The following is a 26680-nucleotide window of genomic DNA, read 5'->3' on the forward strand; positions in this document are numbered from 1 at the left end:
TAGGGAATATCCTGGTTGCTTCTATAACTTCTGTTCCCTGATGGAGGGAATGAGACATTGTGTCCCTCCTGCCACAACGCTTGACTACCCGCTAAAATGGCCAGGACCTTCTCTCTCGGCTCGCACACCAGCTCCTTTATACCAGTATGTGCAGGGGAGTGGCATGCAAATACCATTTTCCAATTCCCATTGGCCTTTTATCAAAGGTCAGAAGGTGTCTTGGGCTCCCAAGAGTGACCCCTAGTGTCACTTCATGGACACAATGTCTCATTCCCTCCATCAGGGAACGGAGGTTACGGATGTAACCAGGACGTTGTCTCTGCATATTCAACTGGGATAGGAAAAAGTATGTTAACAATGAAAAATAAAAAAATGGAGCCACTGGTGTTGACCAGTTTAAACAAAAAAATATTTAAGTACCTTAACCAGGTTGGACAAGCTTGACTATCAGCTCTGACTATGTTGACCAAGCTGGTTGAATGTGGCCTCACCTGCTGGTGTTCCACTTGGTCAACCACCTAAACCAGCTTTTGATCTTCAACTAGTTACATTTACATTTATGCATTTGGCAGATGCTTTTATTCAAAGCGACTTACAGTGCACTTATTACAGAGACAATCCCCCCGGAGCAACCTGGAGTTAAGTGCCTTGCTCAAGGACACAATGGTGGTGGCTGTGGGGATTGAACCAGCAACCTTCTGATTAACAGTTTTGTGCTTTAGCCCACTACACCACCACCACCACTAGTTTCAGCTGGATTTACACCATGGAGAAAGCATCTCCAGGTAGAAGGTCAACCTTGGCCTGAACAGCTGTTAGTCAAGCTGATCAACCACCAAACCTGCTTTGACCAGCAAATTCCCAGCTTCAACTAACTACTAACCAGGATAATCAACCAAACACATTAAGCTGATTTTAGCTAGATTTCCATTAGGGAAAGGTTAGTAAAAATTTTTGTCTTTTAGTAAAAAAAAAGCAGTTTTTGGTAGATTTAAGGTGAACAATAAACACTGTGCATAACCACAAATCTGTTTGGTTAGCATGACTGATGTCAAAAACATTTGACTATAGTGCTACAAAACATTTCTTCAAGTACCCTAAACAGTCTGCTAACACTGATTAATTTGTTTCAAAAGTAAAAAAAATTTAATAATATATGAACATCTTACAGAAAGCTTGACATGTGGGCAAAAAATTATTTATTTGAAGCTGTGGTATTTGCTTGCGAAAATGTTTATTTTTCTCCCCTGACAACAGCATCTATCAATTGCCTAGCTGACAGAAGGCTTTGGGTAGAGCTGAGATGTTTCAATGAGTCCTCTTCAATTTCCGGCTGGCTAGCGTCTCGGTCAACTCTAACTGAACAGAGGCATGATAAATTGGTGAGATGTCTAGGTCACTTTAACTGAGAGACAAGAGTCCAACACAAAGATTGTGTTATGCTTTGGTGTGCTGTTGGACTGCAAGCATAATAAACTCTCTACTCGAATTTCAGAGAAACAACTCTCAAAATTCATCCCCTTTAATGTACAGCTTCTGCAGCCATCAAAGCACCACTTTGGTAACTGAATTCACTGCATTCAACAGGATATTTGATGAACATTTCTCAGACTTCAAACTGCCATCTCTGAGGAATGTTTCCATTATCATTCATATTCCATAGGTCTTTGTTGTTTGTGTGTGTGTGTGTGTGTGTGTGTGTGTGTGTGTGTGTGTGTGTGTGTGTGTGTGTGTGTGTGTGTGTGTGTGTGTTTGTGACAAGGTTAGGTAATAGATTTTAGCCTATATTTGTTGGACATCGGTTTCTCTACTGATACAGTTACTCTACTGAAGAGCTATGCATTCTTAGATTCAGTCTGCTCTATTTTTTTTTGTTGTTGCTCTATGTACAGACCGAATAGAAAAATGTGTCCATTGCGTCACATCTTGATCTGTTTTTTTTTTGTTGTTTTTTTCACGTCTTGCATCATGAGTTTTGCATTTTTAAGTAGATAAGATAAAAATACTTTTTTAGGAAGGTGTCTCAAGACCTTTTTTCTCTTTGTGTTCTGTCTAGCAGTTTTTAAACATAATAACGCATTCTGTATGATCGCTTAAGAAACAGTTCTGATCGGTGCGGTGGACATAAACCAGTTTAATTATACAGGGCCTCCTTAAAGGGATAGTTCACCCAAAAATGCTAATTCTGTAATTATATTCTCACCCTTATACCATCCCAGATGTGTAACACTTTCTTTCTTCTGATGAACAATAACAAACATTTTTAGAAGAATATATATATATATATATATATATATATATATATATATATATATATATATTTATAAATGTGTGTGAGGTGCTTACTACTTCAAAAAAAGTTAATAGAGGCAAATATTAGCCAGTGTTGAAGTATTAAATTTGTTGTAGTCTTAGACAAGGCAACACCATGAGCTGGCTAGTATAATCAGACAATGTCAAAGCATGTTGTTTTTTCTTAAGAAAAAAATTAAGATGTTCCTAAGAAAATATTTGATAACTTCTTAATAATTTTTTAAGAATTGCACATAGGAATGTTCTTACAAGCTTCTTAGAAAAATAAATAGAAAAAATAACTTTTTCATTAATCCAGTCCCAGTTTCTCACCCAAAGTGATTGTATCCGTTTAGAAGACTCAAGTTTTATAGATTAATTTTACTATGACTGTCTCTTGTTTTTTGAGCATTGAAGTGCTGATCACCATCCACTTGCATTGGTCTGGACCTAAAGAGCTGAGATATTCTTCTAAAAATACTTAATCTGCAGAAGAAAGAAAGTCACACACATATAAAATGGCATGAGAATGAGTAAATGGTGAGAGAATTTACATTTTTGGGTGAACTATCTGTCACATCCACACTGGACTCCCACTCTCGCTCCACACTCTGCTGTCTCTCCCCGGACTACTAATCACGTTCACCTGATCACAATCCAGCAATCAATTCCATCACCCCTATAAATACTCACCCCATCACTCCATCCTTGTCTAGTCTCCACAAGGAACACTCAGACTTACCTGCTCTTCCTACTATCCCTACATAGGTGAAGCTCCAGTCGATTACCTGATATTCCTCATCTCCGTGATCCCAAGGACTAATCTTCTTCCTCTGACTTCCTGGATTGGTTCTCCTTCATCAAACTCCCTGCAAACACGAACCCTGTCATTGAAGTTAAGTTACTGATCTCTCCTATAACATTCAACTTACCTTAAGATCTTCTTCATCAATAAAGCTCCTGCAGTCGTGTTCAACCCTTCTTCTGTCTCAGTGTTGTTTCGTGACTGAAGGCTAGACCACCATGAATCCAGCGGGAGCCAATCTGAGCACCTTCAATGAAACAATAGACACCCTGGTAAATCAATTACGACAAACTTTGCTCACTGCAGCAACTTCTAATGCTCAACAAAACACAAATTATACATCTGCGGCCACAGCCTCCGCTAGCCTTCTGTTTTGAAGGGTGTCTAATCCTCCTGAGCCAGTTCCCGGAGAATGCTTTCCCTTGCACAAGCCCAACTACTGCCCATATCTTTTCGACCTCCATTAAGAGTCCCCTGAATAACCGACCGATCCACATTCACCAATCCTACTCAAAATTCCAAGATGTCTTCAGTCCTCAACTAGCTAAACAACTACCTCCCCACCATTCGTGGGACTGTGCCATTAACCTATTTACAGGTGCCTAGCTGCCCATGGGATGTGGCTACCCCCTCTCTCTTCCAGAACAGAAGGCTATGGAGGAATATGTGGAGGAGGCCTTGTCCCAAGGGTACATTCGTCCATCTACCTCCCCTGCTGCTTCCAGCTTCTTCTTCATGGCTAAGAAGGATGGTGGGATAAGACCCTGCATTGACTACTGGGTGCACAACAATGTTACTGTCACATACCGCTACCCCTTTCCCTAGGAACTGGCCACCCTGGAATTACTTAGAGGAGCAACAGTGTTCACCGAACTCAATCTATGCAGACCACCTTCGTCAAACCCACTGGGCATTATGAATACCGGGTGATGCCTTATGGCCTGGCTAATGCCCCCTCTGTTTTCCAAGGTTTCATGACTGAGGTCTTCAGGGAGTACCTCCAGCACTTTGTGATCATATACATAGACAATATCCTCATCTTCTCCCAAAACCTTTCAGAGCATATTCGTCATGTGATACTGATCATGCAGAAGCTCCGTTAACACTGTGTTCTTCAAAGCAAAGAAGTGCACATTCCATCAACCCTCTGTTCAATTCCTGGGATATAATATCAGCCTGGAGGGAGTGGAGATGGACCAAGGGAAGGTCCAGGCTGACCTGTCTTGGCCACCACCGACCACTGTGAAGGACCTACAACGCTTCCTCGGATTTGCCAACTTCTACCGGCAATATATTCAAAACTACAGCACCCTCGCCTCTCCTCTCACCTCACTCCTCCATGCCACATCCAAGTCCATGTCAGTTTACTGCTGCCAACACCTTCCAATGGCTCGAAGACGCTTTCACCTCTTCTCCCATCCTAGTACACCCAAATCCTGACCTAACTTTCGTTGTCGAGGTAGATGCCTCCTCCGTAGCAAAACTATGATATTGGCAACCAGGAGCTTCGGGCCATCAAGCTGGCGTTCGATTAGTTGTGCCGCTGGATCGAGGGATCCCATCACCCATTTCAAGTCATCATGACCACCTTAACTTGGAGTACCTCAGGGACGTGCAACGCTGATCAGACCACCACAACACCTGAGACCCTCTTACCTCCCTCTATGATCATCAGCTCTAACCACTGGACCTTGGCCGATCAAATTTCTGCAGCCGCTATCACCAAACCTGCTCCGCTGGGATGTCCTGAGGGACACATTTACATCCCCACTCCTCTCCACCTTCAGTTGCTGGAAACCGTTCACTCCTTCCTTGGTATGGGTCAACCTGGAGTCCACCAGACCCTCTTGCTCCAAAAGGATCCTTATTGGTCATCCCGTATGTCCCGGGAAGTTCAACGATTCATCCAGCCTTGCCCAGAGTGTGCCATCTCAAAGTCCACCCGTCATCTTCCATCTGGAAAACTGGCTTTGCTGCCTGTTCTTCATCATCCCTGGTTACACATAGTAGTGGATTTCATCACAGACCTACCCTCCTTAGAGGGCTACACTTGTGTGCTAGTCGCGGTAGACGATTTCTCCAAGGCCTCTCACCTAGTCCCCATGAAGCCACTTCCCACGGCCCTGGAGACTGCTGATGCTCTTTTCCAGCATGTCTTCTGGAACTTCTGCCTATTGGAGGACATAATGTTGGACCGTAGTCCCCATATCATATCATGAGTTTGAAAGACCTTCTCCCTCCTAGGTGTGTCAGTAAGCCTGTCATCTGGGTATCACCCACACACCAACAGACAAACCGAGGGGAATATTCAGGAGATCGGATGCTTCCTGCGGACCTGCTGCCACCATAACCAACATGGCTGGAACAGGTACCTCCCTTGGGCCGAGTACGGCCACAATTCCCTATGCGAAACTGCCACCAGCCTAAGTCCCTTTCAACTCCCTACTGGAGTTCCAACCACCCCTGTTCCCATGGTCAGAAGAGCTCTCAGACATTCCATCTGTCAACCACTGGTTCACGGAGAGTAAGAGGGTCTAAGATTATGCCCATGTGCACCTCCATAGAGCAGTCTGATGTCAAAAATATCAGGCTGATGCTCGACTCTCCACACCTCACCAGTACCAACCCGGTCAGAAGGTCTGGCTCTTAACTCGGGACATCAGACTCCAGTTACCTTGCAAAAAGCTAAGTCCCAAATACATAAGTCCCTTCACCATACTACAAATAACCCCTGTCACATACCATCTCCAATTACCTACCTTTCATGTTTCCCTCCTAAAACCATGTCATCTCCATCATCATCTTCCCAGATGAGGTTGTGGGCTTCCCTCCACCGCTGCTCCTAAACGACGGCCCAGTCTACGCTGCACATGAGATCCTGGACCCCAGACGTCAAATAGGTTGCCTCAAGTACCTCGTTGACTGGGAGGGGTTTGGCCCAGAAGATAGATCTTGGGTGGCTCGGGACGACATCCTGGACCCGGCCCTGTTAACCAACCACACAGACCACCCCTAGCATCCTGCGCCACGTGGATGGGGCCTGCCTCAACATCAGGAGGTCCAGGCCTCTGGAGCGACCCGTGAAGAGGGAGGTAATGTCACATCCACACTGGACTCCCCTTCTCAATCCACACTCCACACTCTCTCCCCGGACTACTAATCACTTTCACATGATCCCAATCCAGCACACAATTCAATCACCCCTATAAATACTCACCCCACCACTCCATCCTTGACTAGTCTCCACGAAGAACACTCAAACTTACCTGCTCTTCCTACTATCCCTATGTATGTGAAGCTCCAGTCGATTACCTGATATTCCTCATCTCCGTGATCACAAGGACTCATCTTCATCCTCTGACTTCCTGGATTGGTTTTCCTTCTGCAAACTCCCTGCAAACACGAACTCTGTCATTGAAGTTAAGTTACTGATCTCTCCTATAACATTCGACTTACCTTAAGATCTTCTTCATCAATAATGCTTCCGCTATTGGGTTCTTCTTCTGTGTCAGTGTTGTGTCGTGACACTATCCCTTTAAACCTCTGGGGTCGATGGACGCGTCGGCACGTCCGGCTGGATTTTTTGTCATTACAACGGTAACAACATAAAATACTCCATCATTTTGGGGCATACAGATAAGTGTAAGACATCATTATAGACAATACAGGGTCTACTTTTATTTGTGTACACTTACAATAATAACAAAACCTTGTGCTTTTGTAAAATAAAGAAAATAAAAAGGGTGAGCTGTCAGCAGTCTCTGGGTTCATGAGCATATATCTGAAACACATCACAAAAATTAACTCTGCAAATATTTATCACACAAACATGAAACATATCTCTAAAGAAAGCTTAAAATATCTACTTTTGAATAAAAAAATTCAAATTTAAAACAATTATTATCCTGCAATGTAATCTGTATGAAACAAAGCGATGTACAGTTTCTCCTGGCTCAGCTAATTTATCTCTCATGTGATCACACCCACCAGCAGAACGCGCCATTCATATGCTAATGTGCTGAGACGATCAATGCAAATGGTACACGCCCCTGACTGTGTCTTAATAACAACAAGTTCGTTCATTTTTCTGTGTGTTTGAAAGAGAGAAAGCTCCTGGATAGTGAAGAAGAGTTACAATTTTCCTCAGAAAAAGAGCGGGACTCCGATGAACATTTGTATTTTGAAGAGAGACTTGATCCAGCTGAGGATACAAGTTCGGATGAGTAAGTCATTTAGTTTTAATTAGTTGACATGCTATTTTATATAAGCATGTTCATATTTTACTAGTGGTACTGTTTCCAGACTTGCCAGCCAGGATTCAGAGTACTGAAATTTGAAATATGTCCTAATAAGCAAGGGCTACAATTAAAGTCTTTATGTAAATAAAATGTATAGTCAGATTACTTCTTTTAACTTAAAACTTGATTTTGATCATTAAGTCTCCTCACATTCATTCTCTATCCCTCATTGATAGGCCCAGGGGAGGGATCTTTTGTCTCCTCAGGTGTGAATGACAATCAATATTCATTATAGTGCACGCCTCCTCGCATATGACCTTTCTAACACTAAAAGTGTCTTACAAAAGTTAAATTACTATATTGTTTTGTATGAATGAGTGATCAGGATGTTTTTCACATCATTTTGTATCAAAAACTCTAGACTACAAGATCCAGTTCTCAAAAGGCTTGTGGACAAATTTTTAGTATGTGTTATATGGCCTTATTTCAATGAGTTAAAATGTTTGATTTTTCAAAAAACATGCATAAACGTTATTTTCTCAAAAATACAAACATGTACACATGTTGCTCAGATATTATTTTAGCCCAGTTTGTGCTGAATACAGTGTTATCAGACTTTAGCCATTCATGCGTTTTTAAGCAACTGAAAGAAGCACAAATGTCAAGGCATGTCAAAACTTCTCTAGGGCCCAAAACACCCTCAGACCCCAGAGGGTTAAGACCAACTAGTCCTTCAGATAAGACACTGACTAATTGATTATGAAAATATGGCTCACACAGCTGCATAAAAGTTCAAACAAAGTTTGGTTAAAAAAATTTGAGGGACAACCACATTCTAAAACAAAACTGATTCAAATTGTCAGGATGAATTTGTTGTGAAAAGACTTATTGGTGATAAATCGCCATCTTTTAGTTCTTTTACTTTATGGTTTGACGTTTTTCACAGCAATTGCAAGAATAGAATATGGGGCTTGACTTGGTTGTGTTCTCATACACAGACAATATCCATTGTCAAGAATTACAGTTACACCAGTACTTAAATTTGGTTGTAAACATAGCCACTACAGTTTTGCACATCCCTACCTAAAACTCAAAACAGGTGTTAAATAAGAAGGATGGTTGTTGAGTGCAAGGGCAGAGAGTTCATTGGTATTGCGCATTTGGTAGTCAAGTCAAGTTAAGTCTGAGCCTTTGGACTGAAATGCCAACCAAATCGCAGAATAGAGTAGGAATTTTAAAGTAAACGCTTAAGTCCCATTAGCATTTGGATCACTCACTATCGGGTCAAACTTCAGTAAGAAGTCAAAGCAGCTCTCATTCCTCTCAGTGTGACAGGAACAGAGAGAAGGAGTGAGTATGTAAGAGCTTCACATGAGGATCCACGAATTGGAAGTGTATTGTGTGACTGGGCCTCATTCTCACCTTCACTCCTGTAGTCCTCATGTGAGCTGAGGGGTGAGTATATGTGTCTAGAGAATAGAGGCCACTCCTGGCTGGACGATCCGGCACCATGATTGTTCCTTAACCTCATCCTGGAACCCAACGAGGAGGATGAGGAACTGTCCGCCTTCGTCCGCAGCACTGCTGCGTACGACACAGGTCTCCCAGCAACAGTTCTAGCAAAATCTGAAAAAAAAAAACACAAAGAGGATTGTGTATATATATAATATATATATATATATATATATATATAGCATCTATATGGAAAACAGAAAACTGTTATATATTAGTTATGTAAATGAGACACACAACAAATTGTATTTCTACCACGTTATGTCATTCAGTGCTTTGTATTCAAAATTGCAACAAATGATTCAAAATGTCTAATTTGTTTTAAAAACTGCCAGGAGCAGGGACTTATTCACCATTTTAATTAAAGAGCCATTTTTACACCTAATGAAATCTCCCTTTTTTGTGCCGTTTGCCAGTTAAAACTTTTACAAATAGTAACAAGACTCCAGAGAAATCAAGCCATTTGACTAAAACCCCAGATGTGATGATCTGTAATGAGGAAAACCCACCAAAATGACAACACAATCATTCTGTGCGTGGCAGGGAATTGTCTGAGCGCTTTGCTCAGAGAAATTATGTAAAATCTTGCACAATGTTGATGTGTATTTGCATAGATGGACAAACAAGTCTGGAAAAGTGAGCTGACATTTATAAGTCCCTAATTAAAAACAGTATTTCTGTCAGGTTGGATGGGGACCGTTGGTGGATAGACATTTTCAGGTCTCTCCAGAGATGTTCGATTGGGTTCAAATCCGGGCTCTGGCTGGGCCACTCAAGGACATTCACAAAGTTTTCCCTAAGCCACACTTGCATTGTCTTATCTGTGTGCTTTGGGTCACTGTCCTGTTGGAAAGTGAACCTTCAGCCCAGTCTGAGATCCTGAGTGCTCTGGACCAGGTTTTCATTTCTTCAACCCTTACCAGTCCACCAGTCCATGCCACTGAAAAACACCCCTACAGCATGATGCTACCACCACCATGATTTTCCGTTGGGATGGTATTGTGCAGGTTATAAGTGGTGCCTGATTTCCTCCAGACTAAGGCTGCAACTAACAATTATTTTGATAATCGATTAATCTAAAGATTATTATAACAATTATTCGACTATTCAGCGATTATTGCAAAGATTACCCAATTATTCTGCTTGTGTCCCGACTTAAAAGGTTGTATTAAACATCTTACTAACAATAAAGAGGAAAAAAATCATCTTTTAAAAATATCTCTAAATGACATTCACTGAATTAAAGGGGAAAAATTATTTGTATAAGTTGAATTCAGTAAAGAAATTCACTGCAAAAAAACAAATCCTTGTTTTTCATTAAAAAAAATTGAAATCCTTAAAACAAGATACATTTACTTGAGACGCAACATATAAGATATTTAGACTTGATTTAAGAGAATGTATATTAAATATAAGTGTATTTTGTATATAAGTGTATTTTTTCACTTGGTTATAATTCTGTGAGTGCAGTAAAGACAAAATATACTTATAATCTATTCTCTAAGCAAGTATAAATATCGTATATGATGCTTCTCAGGTTTATGCATCTTTTTAAAGGACTTTTGGATATTTTAAAATATTTGTATTTTTAATATTATATTCAACATTCTCAGATAACAGTTTTTTTCTTCTGCAGTATAGCTGATAAAATGTTTTACCTTGTTTTAGAGTTTTAGATATTTATATTGGAAAACAAGCCAAAATAAAAACAAATCAAAAACATGCTTTGTTGCAGTGTATAATGGGAAGAAGACTTCCTCTCTCATCTTTCTGTTCACATCAATCCATCTTTAACTCTCAAAAAAAAACTATCGCGTATTAATAAATCTGCATATTGCAATTTTCTTCACGATAAAAAATGCACAGTGATATATATTATGATTCAATAAGTTGTGAGCCAATACATTATAATCTAGCTGCAGCATTCACGCGTGCTTGAGGAAGTGTCCCCGCAACAGAGTGCACATCAGCCGGGTGCAGTTTCAATCTCTCCCCCTTAGATCAAGACATTCGCACAACTCATAGAAGAGGTGCTGACCGCACAGAAAAATGCCATGCCAGCTTTGGAGTTTGTAGTTATATTCATGATCTGCATCCATATTATTTGAACTTTAATAAAGCCATAACACATTAAATATAACTGCATTTAAGATGTGTAACCCCTCTGTGCAGTATTATGATACTGAATGTAGCTAACCCAATTTAGTAAATATAACACAAGATGGGGGCCCTGGGTCTGTTCTAAAATAAATAATAATAAAACGAATAACACCTGTGTTGGTTTATTTTATGACTACTTGGTTAATTAAACTTTGCAACAACTTGCTTTGGCGGTGCCTCCACTTAGTAGAAAATTATTGCTTCAAATTATCCTACTAAGAATGTATGCTCTTTAACTCACCAATTAAACCCATAAATAACGGGGTAAACTGTAAACTGCCAGGAAAAAAACACACAGAAATGTGAATGAAATAATTATATACAATTTACTGAAATTAAATGAAAATAAAGTATTCAATTTTCGTGATTTAAATATGTTCAATTTAGGGGAAAACAGTTAAATAATCTGCAACACTAAATTAAAACATTTCCAATATGAATCCTCAATTCAATTTACACACAAATCAAATCAAAGAAATTTCAAGTTAGAAGAACCTTAATGACAATAAAGCAAGTGGGCCCACACATTCATTCACCTCTCTCATTCATTCAGTCTTAAACAAAATAAATCGTTGCAGGCCTGTGACGTAGCTTGAGAGCGTGGTGGCCAAAAACACAACGGCCACTTCACTTTTAAAGCAAACAAAATAGTTACTGCACGAGCTTGGTACTCACGACCTGAGAAGATGTCCAGTTGCAAACGAACATCAGGCACAACTGTACCAGCTGCAAGTTCAATCAGCTACCAGTTATCAGATACGGATTCCCGTGAAGAATACTCGACGCCACGAATCATCAGAGACACTGTAGAATATCTTTCCCCACTGACGAGGAGATGATCCCCGTACATAAACACAGCCACAAGAAACAACTGTCCGTTTCCTTCAAACATTTAGACAAGCATCCCAGAAAAGCACAACGATTGGTCATCCATAATAACTGGGTGTACTTTATCATATTTTTAAAAGAACTAAGCGGATTGCAAGTTCCTTTCACTTTCACCATGCATTCCTGCAAAAACGCGCACATCTCCCAAACCCCGCCCCCCTCATGAATAATCAACTTCGGGAATTTTCCCAATCAGAAAACAATAAAATAAAGATAAGCAGGTATTTCAGTGCAAGCAAGTTAGAGTGTATAAAAGCATGTAGATGTTAGTAGCTTAAACCCAAACTTATTAACCCCTTGCGGTCTGTATTTCTATATGCATATACAATCTCATCTGGGTTACAGATGTAACATCGGGGTGTTTCTTTTAAAGACGCTCAACATGCAAGTTTTGCTTCAGCGGTGTGGCAGCTCCACTTATTCCACAACGAGAGTGCTTCTGTATTTACTTACTTTGTATTTTTACATTATAATTCCCTCATACTTTGCGATCTACATCAGCTGAAGCTGTTTGGAAAGTTTACAGTGCATCTGGACTGTGAGCTGTGTAATTCTTCCTCTCTTAAGTCAGACACGAGCTGCAGTTCTGCTCTCATCATTAGAGTTTAAAATGATATCATGTTACATTATATTAGATCAAACGACTATTTGACAACAAACATTTTTGTTGACATTTTTTATTATTAACGTTGACTGTTTCAGCCCTACTCCAGACATGCTGCTTGGAAGTGAGGCCAAACACTTCAATCTTCGTTTCATCAGACCAGATAATCTTCTTTATCACAGCATGAGAGTCCTTTAGGTGCTTTCATGTGTCTTGCACTGAGGAGAGGCTTCCGTCTGGCCACTCTGCCATAAGGCACAAATCTGTGGAGTGTTGCGGGGATGGTTGTTCTTCTGCAATAAACAATCTGGTTTTTGCATTGTCATCATTGGATATGGAGTGTAGATTGATGTGGAGAAATTTTTTTAAGCATTTTAGCATAAGGCTGCAACATAACAAAATGTGCAAAAAATGAAGGTGTCTGAGTAATTTCTGAATGCACTGTATATATTTGAAAAAAGTAATTTTTTTCAAGCAGCCATCACTCCAACACCATATCCTTGAGTGATCATGCTAAATTGCTAATTAGGTACAGTTGAAAGCTATTTGGTTCATTAAATAAAGCTTAACATTGTCTTTGTGTTTGTTTTTGAGTTGGCATGTCTTCTGCTTTCTCTAAAAACTCATTAGGCAATCATTGTTTTGAGGAATGAAGGCTATACAATGCTTGAAAATGCCAAAAAAACTGAAGATTTCATACAAAGGTGTACACTACTGTCTTCAAAGACAAAGTACAACTTGCTCTAACAAGGACAGAAAGAAATGTGGAAGGCCCCTTTACAACTAAACAAGAGGATAAGTACATCGGAGTCTCTAGTTTGAGAAATAGACACCTCACATGTCCTCAGCTGACAGCTTCATTGAATTCTACCTGCTCAACACCAGTTTCATGTACAACAGTAAAGAGAAGACTCAGGGGTGCAGGCCTTATGGGAAGAATTGCAAAGAAAATAGTTTTTGTGGGATCAGTTAGACTGTAAGGTGTGTGAGAAGTGCATGACAAGACAGCCACATATATGGCAAGTGCTACAGGAAGCATGGGGGGAAATGTCACGTGAGTATCTGGACAATCTGACAGATAGAGTGCCATGGATCTGCAAAGCTGTCATTGCTGCACGTGGATGATTGTTTGATGACAACACTTTGAAGTAGTTTAAGATATATAAGTATATATCAATACCAAGGCATATAGTACATTTCAACCTCAAATAAGCTTTTGTTCCCATTCAGGTAGAAAGAAGCCATAAAAATATATGAATATACAAAAAAAAAACATCCTCTCAGATGCAGGTTGTACATCTCAGCTGCTTAAAATGGAACTAATCCAAAATGGAAGACAGGTGCCTAGACAACTGCCTACAGTGAAATCAACACAAAAGCATCCTTATATAAAATAATTTTAGTCAGTTACGGGATTTGATGGATTTAAATATGAATGGATGGATACCCGGTGAATGATTGGTGGACAGATGAGTGGAAAGGAAGAGAGGCAAGTGGCAAGAACAAGTGTGTTAAATAAATGGGTGGGAGAGGGAGAAGTAGAAAAATCCAGACAGAGAGGTACAGCTCTTTACATCCATGTGAAAGATCTCATGGGCCTATTACTAAGTTTGGAGCGCTAAAGTTGAAGTATATGAAATATATGTGGTTAAAAATGCATGAGATACTTTTGAAAGCTTTAACACAGACCCGCATGTAGGATTGAAGATTGTGTGCCATTCCATTTTACTGTTTTTGAGGGCATTTGGTATGATGTTTTAATTTTTAATCTTGCTTAATTTTGTGGAATTAAATCTTTGAAGTCTTTGAATAATTGTGGAACTTTGCTTTTTCAGGTTTTGAGAAAAATAAATGGCAGTTGCCTTGGCATGACTGAGAAAAAAAGAGCGAGTTTCATTGATTTTTGAAAAAGAATTCAGGTTGTGGGATATGATCGTGATAAGGATGTAAAGCAAGGTTACAACAGAGAAAGGTGGCATAGTTACACCTGATGTGAGTGTTTAGAGAATATGAAATGCTCTGGAAAAAGAAATTCCGTGCTTGGCATTGCGCTTCCTTGAAAGCACTAGAATGCATCACTCAGAATACACCAAACATCCATAAGCCATGGTTATTGAAGTAAGAAATTACCAAGAACAGCTTAAGTCAATGAAAACAAATCTTCTTATTATTTTCTGCAAACAAAGCAAGAAACAGGTTTCAAAGTTTACTGTGCACAAATCCTGCTTTTTTGTCTTTCTACAATGTGTAGCGCATAGTGGCACTTGACGCTAGCATTGATGCCCCAACATGAATCATGTGTAAGACGCTTTAGTCAAGGTTTTTGCATCATTACCATTATCCACCCTCATTCAGCACCTTAGAATTAAACAGGATGTGTTTTTGCCTCTGTGCCTTTAAGACTATAGGCCCTATTTTAAGACCACTACATCTGAAGCACAGTGCAATACGATATGTCACATGCATAACGTCAGTGGGCATGGCCATGGAGTTTTTCCACATTAGTTTGCACAAAGTCTAGTCGTTAGAGGGTTGGTGACATAATACACGAAAAGACTGAATATGTTTGGTCAAGTGCAATTTAATTCTGAGGTTCTTCTCCGGTTAGGAGTGTGCCATCTACATCCAATTATAAATTCCATTTCCTGTCAAGCAATGTCAATTTAAATGAAGACGGCCCATTTATTAGAATTTGACGGCTAGCACGGTCACAAAAATAGAGGTCTATAAGTGAATTGAGTAAAGTCCAAAGTATACATACCGTATGTGTGACGCACATTTTGGCATCGGCACAGTCTGCTTAGTCTGCCTGTATGCAGCTCAGATTTTCTCGACATGTGGACAGTCCTTGTCTGTTCATATCGTTGAGTACATATTCGCTCACAGTTAAAAGAGTATACTTTCAAAGGAAACACGATCGACTGTGCGCAATTCAATCCGGAATGCAGAAAATCAAAGTATGCCCGAGCCTTAAAGGGCCATTCAGTTGCTCTAAAAAATACAAAATACAAAAATAGACACAGTGCAACAATTTAACTCTAATGAAAAACAGGTGTCTCCAGATGTTTATTTTTTTTTATTATTGACTTTTTTCTTGATGCCTTTACACAGCATCTAAAAAACAAGGGTTCTTAAGTGTGACATTAAAAAAAAAAAGTTAGATAGATGCAACGGAATGGTCAATAAAATGTTTACCACAAAATAAATATATAAATAATTAGATGCAGCGCAATGTTCCAAAACATGTTTACCACAAAAAAAAACTATTTTAAATATTGAAAGCGTCTTCTTGTTACTGGCACCAAACAATACATTGAGTTTGCCATCAGATCCAACATAATTATGCTCTGTTATATTCTATAATAACAGTCTCTTTGCAAAACCAGCATTACATTGTGACAGGTTTACAAACCATTCAAGCTGAAATGTGCCACACAAACTGTTATTATCAGACTGCACTAATCAGGGATCTTGTTAAAAATATACTTTTGCCACTCATTTCTAACATTGGGATTCTTCAGAAGGATATGCAGAGTAGAAGGTGCTACACACATCTGGGAACAGCACAAGATTTGACAGACTATAAGTTTTCATCATTTATAAATATATTCACTTAAATGTGAATGTACTAAAATGTCCTAAATGTTCCTATGAACGATTTATAAAATATCTGTACACATGAAAATATTTTACTTAATTCATCCCACTTTATAAATTGCAATTCAACTTAAACATCATGCACACGTGATTGATTCCTGCGATTGCACAGGATGAGGACGTGTTCTTGCATTCAATCTGGATGGAGACGTGTTCAAGCTATGTTTAATTTGAAACAGTTTGAAACAGCAGCCTTAAATCGGTGTTTATTATATGACGCAACCAAGGTGAGAAGATCCAAAAGCATACGTCTGATGCATGTGTACACTGACGTGATATAAGACAAGTCCTTATAATAAATCATTATCAGACAGACTGATGAATTCAATTGCAAAATGGATTACTGTTGACTGTGGGTCAATGATAGGCTGACGTTCAATAATACGGAAATAAATATAACTTAACTAGCTACTTATTGAATTGTCTTATAAACGCATTACTTGTTGGCATACAATAATATAATGCATTTTAATCTAAATTGTTGTATTTATAATAAATATTAAAGGCTATTTATTATTATTTAAACATAAATATAATCATTGATTATATATTGAAGTATTGTTATTTGAGGTCCTTTCTCAGCAAATATGTATTTATGCAATTAATTTTGATGATCTCATGTAATTAAGTTGATAAAAAATGTAATCCATTGACAGCTCTAATTGATGGACATGTTATCATGACTGCGGAGGGAATTTTTAGTGTGAACACAACAAAACATTGTTATAGTACATATATTTTTTTATTTTAAAAGCTCAAAGACATTTTTATTTCTAATGATATGATCTCTTTAATCCTGAAAGTTGTACAATAGTTTCACAATGGAATTGAACTCAAATCCCAGAAAAAAATAAAATAAAAAATAATGTGGAGTGGTCTAAGAGCTGAAGAAAGAGACAGAAAGCACTAAACAATCTACATCTCTCAATGACTTTGTAAAAGTATAGAGAATTCAAAAGACACAGTCTACCCGAATGAGGGAAAAAGACAAAATCTAATCTGACACGAGATACACATTTGGAGTGGTCATTGGGAGGATGTTTGCTTAAGGAACGTCAATGGTACACAACTGGTGAAACCAATGGATTCTCTCTGGTTAATGACTGCTAAGGCTGTTCTTAAAGGATTTATTATTTGCTTTTAACTTTATTTTTCCCCTGCTTACTGCGACCCAATCATAACCTGAACCAGAGATCTACGACCCAATTTTTGGGTAGCAACCCACAAGTTGAGAACCACTCTTGGGGACAATCAGTATGCAAATGGTTTACTTACTGTCATCTCTGCACATTCAACTGGGATAAGAACATCCAGAACAAAACACTATTTCTCCTGAAATAAAACCACAGAAAGCAATCAGCACAAGGATGACAAAGTGACAAAATACAACTGACATAACGGTGTTGACACAGGCAGACATCATTGACACCAACGATATCAAATGGGTGTATATCAAGTGCACACCTGGGTACCAGACGTCCAGGATTGAAAATGGTGTGAAAGAACATGATGACATTTTAATCAAATTTGGAAATAGCCATCAGGTCGTGGCACCAAATCTAGTTCCATAGCATTCACATCAATTTTACTCCTTCTGACACATAATTGCATAATATTAAGATATGTGCAAATATATCTAGAGTGTAGGGAGACCTGATCGATTGCATCATTCATGGTGTGTCATAAAATAAATGGGATTTTTACCTCCATAACTAGACTGGTGTGCTCTTTCATGGTCATTGGGAGATTTTCAAACTTTTCTCTTAAATGTTAGGTGGGGCAATATGTAGGGATAGGTGCTTACAACAATCCTTAGCAAGAATGTTTTTTTTTTATTTATAATTTTTTTCTCCCCTTTTTCTCCCCAATTTGAAATGCCAATCCCCAATACGCTCTAAGTCTTCATGGTGGCATGTGACTTCATGGAGGATGAATCTTAGTTGCCTCCGCGCCAGAGACCATCAATCCACGCATCTTATCTCGTGGCTTGTTGAGCGTGTTACCGCGGAGACATAGCGTGTGTGGAGGCTTCACGCCACTCTCTGCGGTATCCATGCACAATTCACCACGCGCCCCACCGAGAGCGAACCACATTATAGTGACCACAAGGAGGTTACCCCATGTGACTCTAGCCTCCCTAGCAACTGGGCCAATTTGATTGCTTAGGAGACTTGGCTGGAGGCAAGAATGTTTGAGGAATATCATTATAGTGCTGCCTTGCAAACAATGTCAAATGTCTGGTGATTTGTTTTGATGTGGGACTCTGGAAAGACTGCCACTTCCTCAGACACTTGCACCTTTTCAACATCTACTGGTGAATTATATTTCACTCCTGAGATGCCAACAGTACACGACATTCATAGTGATTGTTGACAAGTTTTCTAGATGAGTGGAAGCTGTTCATGTCAGAAGCACAACAACCACTCACTCAGCCCAAACTCTCTTCAAAGATTACATCAACACAGTCAAGTCCACTTAGGTCGGTCCTCACAAAACTTTGTGGGATAATTACCATTTGACATAATCATATCCAATCTTCAGACATTGTTGAACGAATGAAATCAATAGCCACAAATGAATCGAATCATTAAATATAAAAAAGACACTATAGCCTCTTTTCCACCATCAGGTCGAACAGGTCTGTGCCCGGTGAGGAATGGTTCCAGTAGCATTTCCACTTGAGTACAGTTCAGCAAGGCACGATTACAAACTGTTCTCAACCCGGATTTCATGGCATGGTAATATAACCGAGATTAACAGTGCTGATGGAATGGCTTAAGTACAGGGCGACTTTCCAATGTAACACATTTGTTAATGTGTTAACACACAAAATTAATCAAAAATTGTGCATGCTTGGTGTATCTTTATGATTTTATGATGATGATAAACACCTTTTTCATCAGAGAGGTAGATTACGCTAGCTAGCTCATTAAAATACTCATATACTTATATAATATTACTCATATAATATTTTGTCAATAAATATAATTTTCACTAGCCTGGGAACAGTTTATCAATGTATTTGCAACATACATTCAAGCAGCACAGTAGGAAAGCATGCCAGTTGGCCCGGATTCACACGGAACGGCACGGTTTTGCAATTGTTCGGCCCGCCAGTGGAAAACTGGCTTATGATGAGGGCACTCTTTGTTTCTGTTACCTGCCCACAGTTGTATGTACTTTGTGTCTTGCTGTCTGTAACCACAGACACTAATTTTGACTTGTAAAATTTACAGAAAATATATATTCAAAAATGGGTTTACAATGGAAGCTTAACTTTGAAACGGCAGTATCCAGTATCTTGTTGCCAAGGACATACATTGATTTGAAGAAGTAATTGATTGAAGAATATATAAAAGATGTTCTGTTTTTGTTTCAATTAAGAATACGTTATTTGTGAACATGATGAAATCCAACTGAATTTTATTAATTGGCTAGACATGGATTTTTCTCTTTAGAGCACATTTTTTAATTAGGCTACTATGATAATAGTAATACTATATAACTATGATAATGTTTGAATTCACTGATTAAAGTTTTCTCTGAACTCTGAGTTTTGAAACAAGTATAATTTAGTATTCCATAATTCACTTGTGAGATTATCTTGTTTTACCAAAATTAAACATGTATAGTAGAGACCAGGGCTAGTTGTCACATTGTTAAGTTGTCTCAAGTGCTATATCCAAGTGTCGATAATATTTGTAGTCAAAAGTCCAATTACACAAATATGTATTGTCACTAGCAGAGGTTTTGTATGTTGGTTTCACATACTTTAAAGCCCTTTAAAAATTGTATTATTATTATTTCTACCCTCAAATGGAAGGCCTGAAACAACTTACTAATTACAGGACTCCTACCCCCAACCCTGTGGTGGACCAACGACTGGCTGACGACCTGAATGTGTTCTATTGCAGATTCAAAAGGCCCAATTTCACACCCCACATGCACTCGGACCTTCATTTCATACAAACATTATCACCTCCTGCAACCCCCCTCCTCCCCCCTCCTGCTACACAACCTGTACTCAAGATCTGTGAAGACGATGTGTGCCGTGTCTTTCGAAGCAAAGATCAAGGAAGGCTCCAGGCCCAGATGGCATCTCACCAGCGTGCCTTCGTTCCTGTGCTAACCAACTGGCCCCCATCTTCACTCAGATCTTCAATAGATCACTGGAGCAGTGTGAAGTCCCATGCTGCTTCAAACACTCAGTTATTATCCCTGTCCCTAAGAAACCTAAAATCACAGGACATAATGACTACAGACCTGTCGCCCTGACATCTGTGGTCATGAAGTCATTTGAGAGACTGGTGTTGCCCACCTGAAGGACATCACTGGACCCTTTCTGGACCCCCTTCAATTTGCTTATCGAGCAAACAGGTCTGTGGATGATGCAGTCAACATGGGATTGCATCACGTCCTGCAACATCTGGACAGACCGGGCACATACGCAAGGATCCTTTTTGTGGACTTCAGCTTGGCTTTCAACACAATCATCCCATCTATACTCCGGACTAAGTTAAACCAACTCCCTGTTCCCACCTCTACCTGTCAGTGGATTACCAGCTTTCTGATGGACAGGCAGCAGCTTATGAGGCAGGGAATATTCACTTCCACCACCTGTAGGCCTACCATTAGCACTGGTGCCCCCCAGGGATGTGTGCTCTCCCCACTACTCTTCTCGCTCTACACAAATGACTGCACCACCAAGGACCCCTCTGTCAAGCTCCTGAAGTTTGCAGATGACACCACTGTCATCGGCCTCATCCGAGATGATGATGAGTCTGCATATAGAAAGGAGTTTGAACAGCTGGCTGTCTGGTGCATTCAAAACAACCTGGAGCTGAACACGCTCAACGGTGGAGATGATTGTGGACTTTAGGATGAACACCCCAACATTGTCCCCCCTCACCATTCTAAACAGCACTGTGGCAGCAGTGGAGTCATTCAGGTTCCTGGGCATTACCATCTCAAAGGACCTGAAGTCCCAGCAGAAAAAGGCCCAGCAGAGGTTGTACTTCCTTCGCCAGCTGAGGAAGTTCAACCTGCCACCAGTGCTGCTGAAACAGTTCTACACAGCAGTCATTGAGTCTGTCCTCTGCACTTCAATAACTGTCTGGTTTGGTGCAGCTACCAAATCAGACATCAGAAGACTACAAAGGACAGTTCGTCTGCTGAGAGGATTATTGGTTGCCCCCTGCCCCCCCTTCAAGAACTGTACACTTCCAGAGTGAAGAAAAAGGCTGGTAAAATCACTCTGGACTCCACCCACCCTGCCCACTACCTTTTTGAACTGTTGCCTTCTGGCCGGCGCTTCAGAGCTCTGAACACCAGAACCGTGTCTATTTATATTATCCAACATATCCACTTCTGCCATTACTTACATTGCTCTGTACATAATATACAGTATTTTGTTCTTTATATAACAGATTGTATTAGATTTGCACTACGTGTGTGTATGTGGGTATGTATGAAGGTGAGTGTATGTACGTATATGTATAATTATTTATATTTTATTCTTTTTTGTTTTTTGTTTTAATTACCTATGTGTTGCTGCTGTTTTTGTATTGTTGTACACTGGAAGCTCCTGTCACCAAGACAAATTCCTTGTATGTGTAAGAATACTTGGCAATAAAGCTGATTCTGATTCTTCTGAAATGTAAAACTAACTATTGTTGTTCTAATATCATTATCTTTATATATTATGAATGAATAAATAATTACATATATAAAATAAATAAATTATATATATATATATATATATATATATATATATATATATATATATATATATATATATATATATATATATTGTGTTTTTTTTATCTTAAAAAATAAAACAGGGCAAGGGTAAGCTTTATTATGAAACTTTTTTTTTTTTTTTACTGAAAGTTTAACATGTCTTATAAGAAGGTACTTCTCATTAGTCAGGTCAGGGCAGTACAATTTTTAATGGGGCAGGTTGTCACATTGTTGTAAATATATACATTTAATTATTTGTATTTGGTAAAGGATAAAACAGTGGTTTGTATTGACATTATTGCAGTTTCATTAATTTTCTTGTGTTTCATAATATTTTCATAGAAAAGCCTACAATAATAGTCTGTTTCTGTGACAATTTCGTGTGACTACATGCTACAAGCTTAAACACACGCTATTTTGTTTAATAAACAATAGAACTTTTCTAATCCAATAAAAGTGGAAATGTTGAGTAGGCTTTTTTTTGGTTTTTCTGTGACAACTAGCCCCTTTCTCTCATACATAAATAATGTGTTCAGTCAGAATCAACACAGGGACTGTTGGGTGTGTAAGTCTGATAGATATCTCCTAGAATGGTCTGTACAGGCTCTTCAGTTATCATCAATATATATATATATATATATATATATATATATATACATATATATATATATATATATATACTTTTTTTCTGTTTATTTCTTTTGTTTAAAGATGTTTCCTATGGAAGATACATTTTTAGTCTCATTTTTCAGGATTGAATGATCAGGAGATACAGTTTGTTAAATTGTACATGTTGACCTTGTGCTTACAGAGAAAGACTTCACCTCCATAGTTATAGTTGACATTCTGTTGATGAATATGCAATTGAAGGATTCAAGTTCAACTGGAGTATTCTACTCTCCTCTATTCTACTCTAGTCTTTGGTAGTAAGCCATCTGGATTACATGACCAGATTTTAAAAATCAAGTACTTAATTTGATTAAATTACATTTTAAAATACTTGTAATCAGATTACTGTTTCTTTTTTATGGATTACATGATTACACATTCATGAGGCAAAGGTAGTAAATTGTTCATAATTTATTGATCCCTCTTTTAAATAATTAACATTTTCCATTCTAAATTGCACACAGAGACCTTACTACCATACTAGCTACCAGGCATAATTACATTGAAGATGGATTAGATTTAGTTTAATTAATTTTGCTTTTGTACTCAGCTTTAAAAATGTACATGCTTCTTCTGCTTTTGTGACAACGTTTTATTTAAAAAAAAAACATTTTGTGACATTGGTTCACAAAAATAAGTGGTCTCATTTGTTATTACACACGGATGTAATTTGAAATGCCAAAATTGCCAGAGCAAGAACATTTTAAGGGCCTTTTTTATTTCAATCAGAAATAATGGCGAGTAAAAAAGGCACACAATATTGTCTAAATGGTACAAATTCCTTATTCAATTTAGGTGCATGTGACATCAAACAAACAAGAATTAGATCAGTAGTAGTCCAAAAGTATTCCAAAATAATCAGATTAGATTACTTAAATTGCAGTCCAAGTGATTACATTACATTAAGGTGGTAGAGTGGGTCGGCAGCCAATCGCAGGGTTGGTGGTTCGATTCCCGGCCCACATGACTCCACATGCTGAAGTGTCCTTGGGCAAGACACTGAACCCCAAGTTGCTCCCAACGGCAGGATAGTACCTTGCATGGTGTATGAGTGTGTGTGTGAATGGGTGATTGGGACACAGTGTAAAGCACATTGGTAACCTCTAAGGTTAAAAAAAAATGCTCTATAATTGCAGACCATTTACATTATGAACTACATTTGTTACATGTCATTTGTAATCAGTAACAGATTATAATTCAGAAGTAATCAATGCAGCATTGTCTACCTATCCTTGAGATTAAAAGTAATGTAGTTTCAAAACATCTTTGCTAGCTTCACTTTCACTGTCTGACCCTATTTGCATGACAGCTGACACTTGGAGTGTTTAATTATCTTGTATGACGTTTTATGGCAATAATAATTAAGGGGCTGCATTAGATATTTGTACTTTTGAAAATTAATTTGTTTCACAGACAGGATTACTTAAAAGGCAAAAGACAATTTTGATTGTTAAGATCTATATGTGAACATGTGTCATTAATTCATGGCTTCTCTAACCTTCCTGTGTTGTGGTGTCAAAAAGGATTTATTGCATATGATTCACATTTATAGACACCCATACACTCACCCACACTTGCTTTCACTCAGCATACAAATAAATGCCATCTTTAAAACAAAGTGTGCATGTTTCTGAACTGGTAGATCATGGTGCAACTGTAGCAATGCTAAGGTTATTTGTTTAATTCCCAAGCAAAGCATGGACCGATATAATGTAAACCTTGAATGCATTGCAAGTTGCTTTGGATAAAAGTATCTGCCAAATTTGAAAGTAAAGGCAAATATAAATGACTGTAAAATGAACAGTACAAGAATAACATTCTTTAAAGAAGAACCATTAAAATGGTCCACATTGTCAAAGTAGATTGCATCAGCGTCTCCTGAACCGTAAACATAAACCACAGGAATAACAATAACAGACAACTTAACGTCTAATAGTGTGGCCCTTTACACAACTTAATGTTGAAGATGAACTGGAAAGAAACAAGAGCATTGTTTGTATTTAAAGTTTAAGACATACATTGTCTAACTCTTAATTAGCTGTTGCAAAACTAGCAGCCAATTATGTGAGAGACGCTTTCTTTACATAAAAGTTTGATATTCTGCAAAGAACAAAACCATTTTATATTGGTTTATATTTTAACTTGATAAGGTAAGTAAACATGCAAAATGTAAAACTTCAAGACTTTCCTGAACTATGCTAAAATGGAGTGAAACGAAAAGGTATTGTGTCTGTCTGAATACACAATGTCCACCTGTTGGTGGTGACTGTATCAGATTGTAGGAAACAAAGAAAGAGTATAATACAACGCTGTAGACTGCCAACCTTTCATTGTGTTGGTGGCACTAGTGGCACAGAAATAATTTTAACTTTAACTCTTTTGAGTCTTTCATTTTTAACTCAGGTTTTACATAATTTTAAGCTGTTTTTGAGGTGACGCTAAACTATTCATTTGCTTTGAATAATTGTATCTTTCGGTTTGGGTCCATCAAGGTCCAAATACAAAGAGAAAATAATCAAATGCGATGAAATACATTTTATATGTAAATTATTTAAAGGCATAGTTCACTGCAAAATGAAGATTCTCTCATCATTACTCAGCCACATGCCATCTCAAACTTGTATAATTTTCTTTCTTTCTTTGCAGAACACACACACACAAAGATATGTTGAGGATGTACCTATTTTGAGGCAGGGCCTTAAAACAAAATGTGTTTTTTTATTTAGGTTATTTCTGATCAGAAACAATTTTTTTTTGTTCAGGCATTTCACAGCCTCCTTTTCAATTAACCACAATAACAATCTTTTTAAAATGACAGTACTCTGTGCTAAGGGAAATACCATTTGCAGTGTTACCAGATCTCAGGAGAGAAACAAGGAATATGGTCAAGAAAAACAAGCTCAAAATAAGCAGGTTCCCTTACCCAAAATAAGTGAAAATAAGCCTGTCGGGATTATTAAATAATTGTGGTTATTCAAACTAATCATGGTTGTTTGATTTTACCATGACTATTGTGCACTTCAAATTCCAGTCACATTTTAATGGCCAAATAATGGCCTTAAAATCATTTTAACCGAATATATAAATGTCATGAACGGCGTGTTTGTCTGTCACTCAGCTGAACTCCGAGCTTCACTAAGTCGCACAGCGGATCTCATCTAGTGCAGCTCCTGTCCGGAAGACCGGAAAGTGCTACTCAGTGCTCTGATGTGCACGCCGTCAGCAGATGTTAACGCCAAAATCACGCAAAAATATAAACAAACAAATATAAACTTTGATAAGGAACAAAAACGCTCCGGTTTCACTTTAATTTAATGATGGTATGATAGAAATTCCTGGTCATACATGCACTGGCAGAGGAGGATATGCACGCTTTCTTCATTTCTGTGGAATTATAAAATTATTCAATTAAATCTCAAAGGTTTTGCTTCATTAGAAATAATGGCTTGTGGGTTTAATCAAAGAGCATTAAAATAACATGTGAATGTGAAGAAATTAGGACTGAAATATTTTAATTTTGCATAATATAAAATAAAATAATAATATAAATATAATAAAATAATTTGTTTATTAAAAATATATGAGTTCCAAAAACAACATTGTAGATGTAAAGTTGACCAAAACTAAATTTGAACAAAAAGCAAGACTATTTGAAGTGTTTAGAAATATTTTGATTTTTAAAACATAATTTTTCATGTCATTTATAAGTTTTTAAAGCCTTAGAAGGAAATCATATTTCCCTATTTTATTATTTTATTTATATATTTGAAGTTAACCTGTAAAACTGCCTTTTACACACATGTACCTAAAGAAATATTAAAATTTATATGACAATTAATCATGAAAGTCCTAAGAGAGACAACTAATGGCCATAGTCCTAAAACAGACAATTACTCGCCATAATCGCATAATCGTCTGCCAAATTTCATAATCGTGACAGCCCTAAGTGAAAATAAGTTATTTATTTATTTATTTATTTATTTTTCCCATGTGGGAGAATTATCAGTATAGAAATATTAACAAGTGTCTTATACAACAGCCTATGTAAAAATTTATTTTCAATAAACCAATTAATAAACCTCCCTCCTATTTAGCATACAGTACAAACTATGTTTT

The 26680-nt window shown here is 38.1% G+C and overlaps 1 protein-coding gene across 1 annotated transcript in view; it reads right to left on the reverse strand.

The window, feature by feature from the left end:
• cntn5 (contactin 5) overlaps positions 1 to 26680 on the reverse strand; it is a 411731-nt gene that overhangs the window by 184311 nt on the left and 200740 nt on the right. Inside the window, exon 3 of the mRNA XM_052097793.1 lies at positions 8758 to 8961. Coding sequence (XP_051953753.1) covers positions 8758 to 8961 — 204 coding nt within the window. The remainder of the gene's footprint in view (positions 1 to 8757; positions 8962 to 26680) is intronic.

This window comes from Xyrauchen texanus, chromosome 29 (genome assembly GCF_025860055.1).
Source record: "Xyrauchen texanus isolate HMW12.3.18 chromosome 29, RBS_HiC_50CHRs, whole genome shotgun sequence".
Taxonomy (NCBI): Eukaryota; Metazoa; Chordata; class Actinopteri; order Cypriniformes; family Catostomidae; genus Xyrauchen; species Xyrauchen texanus.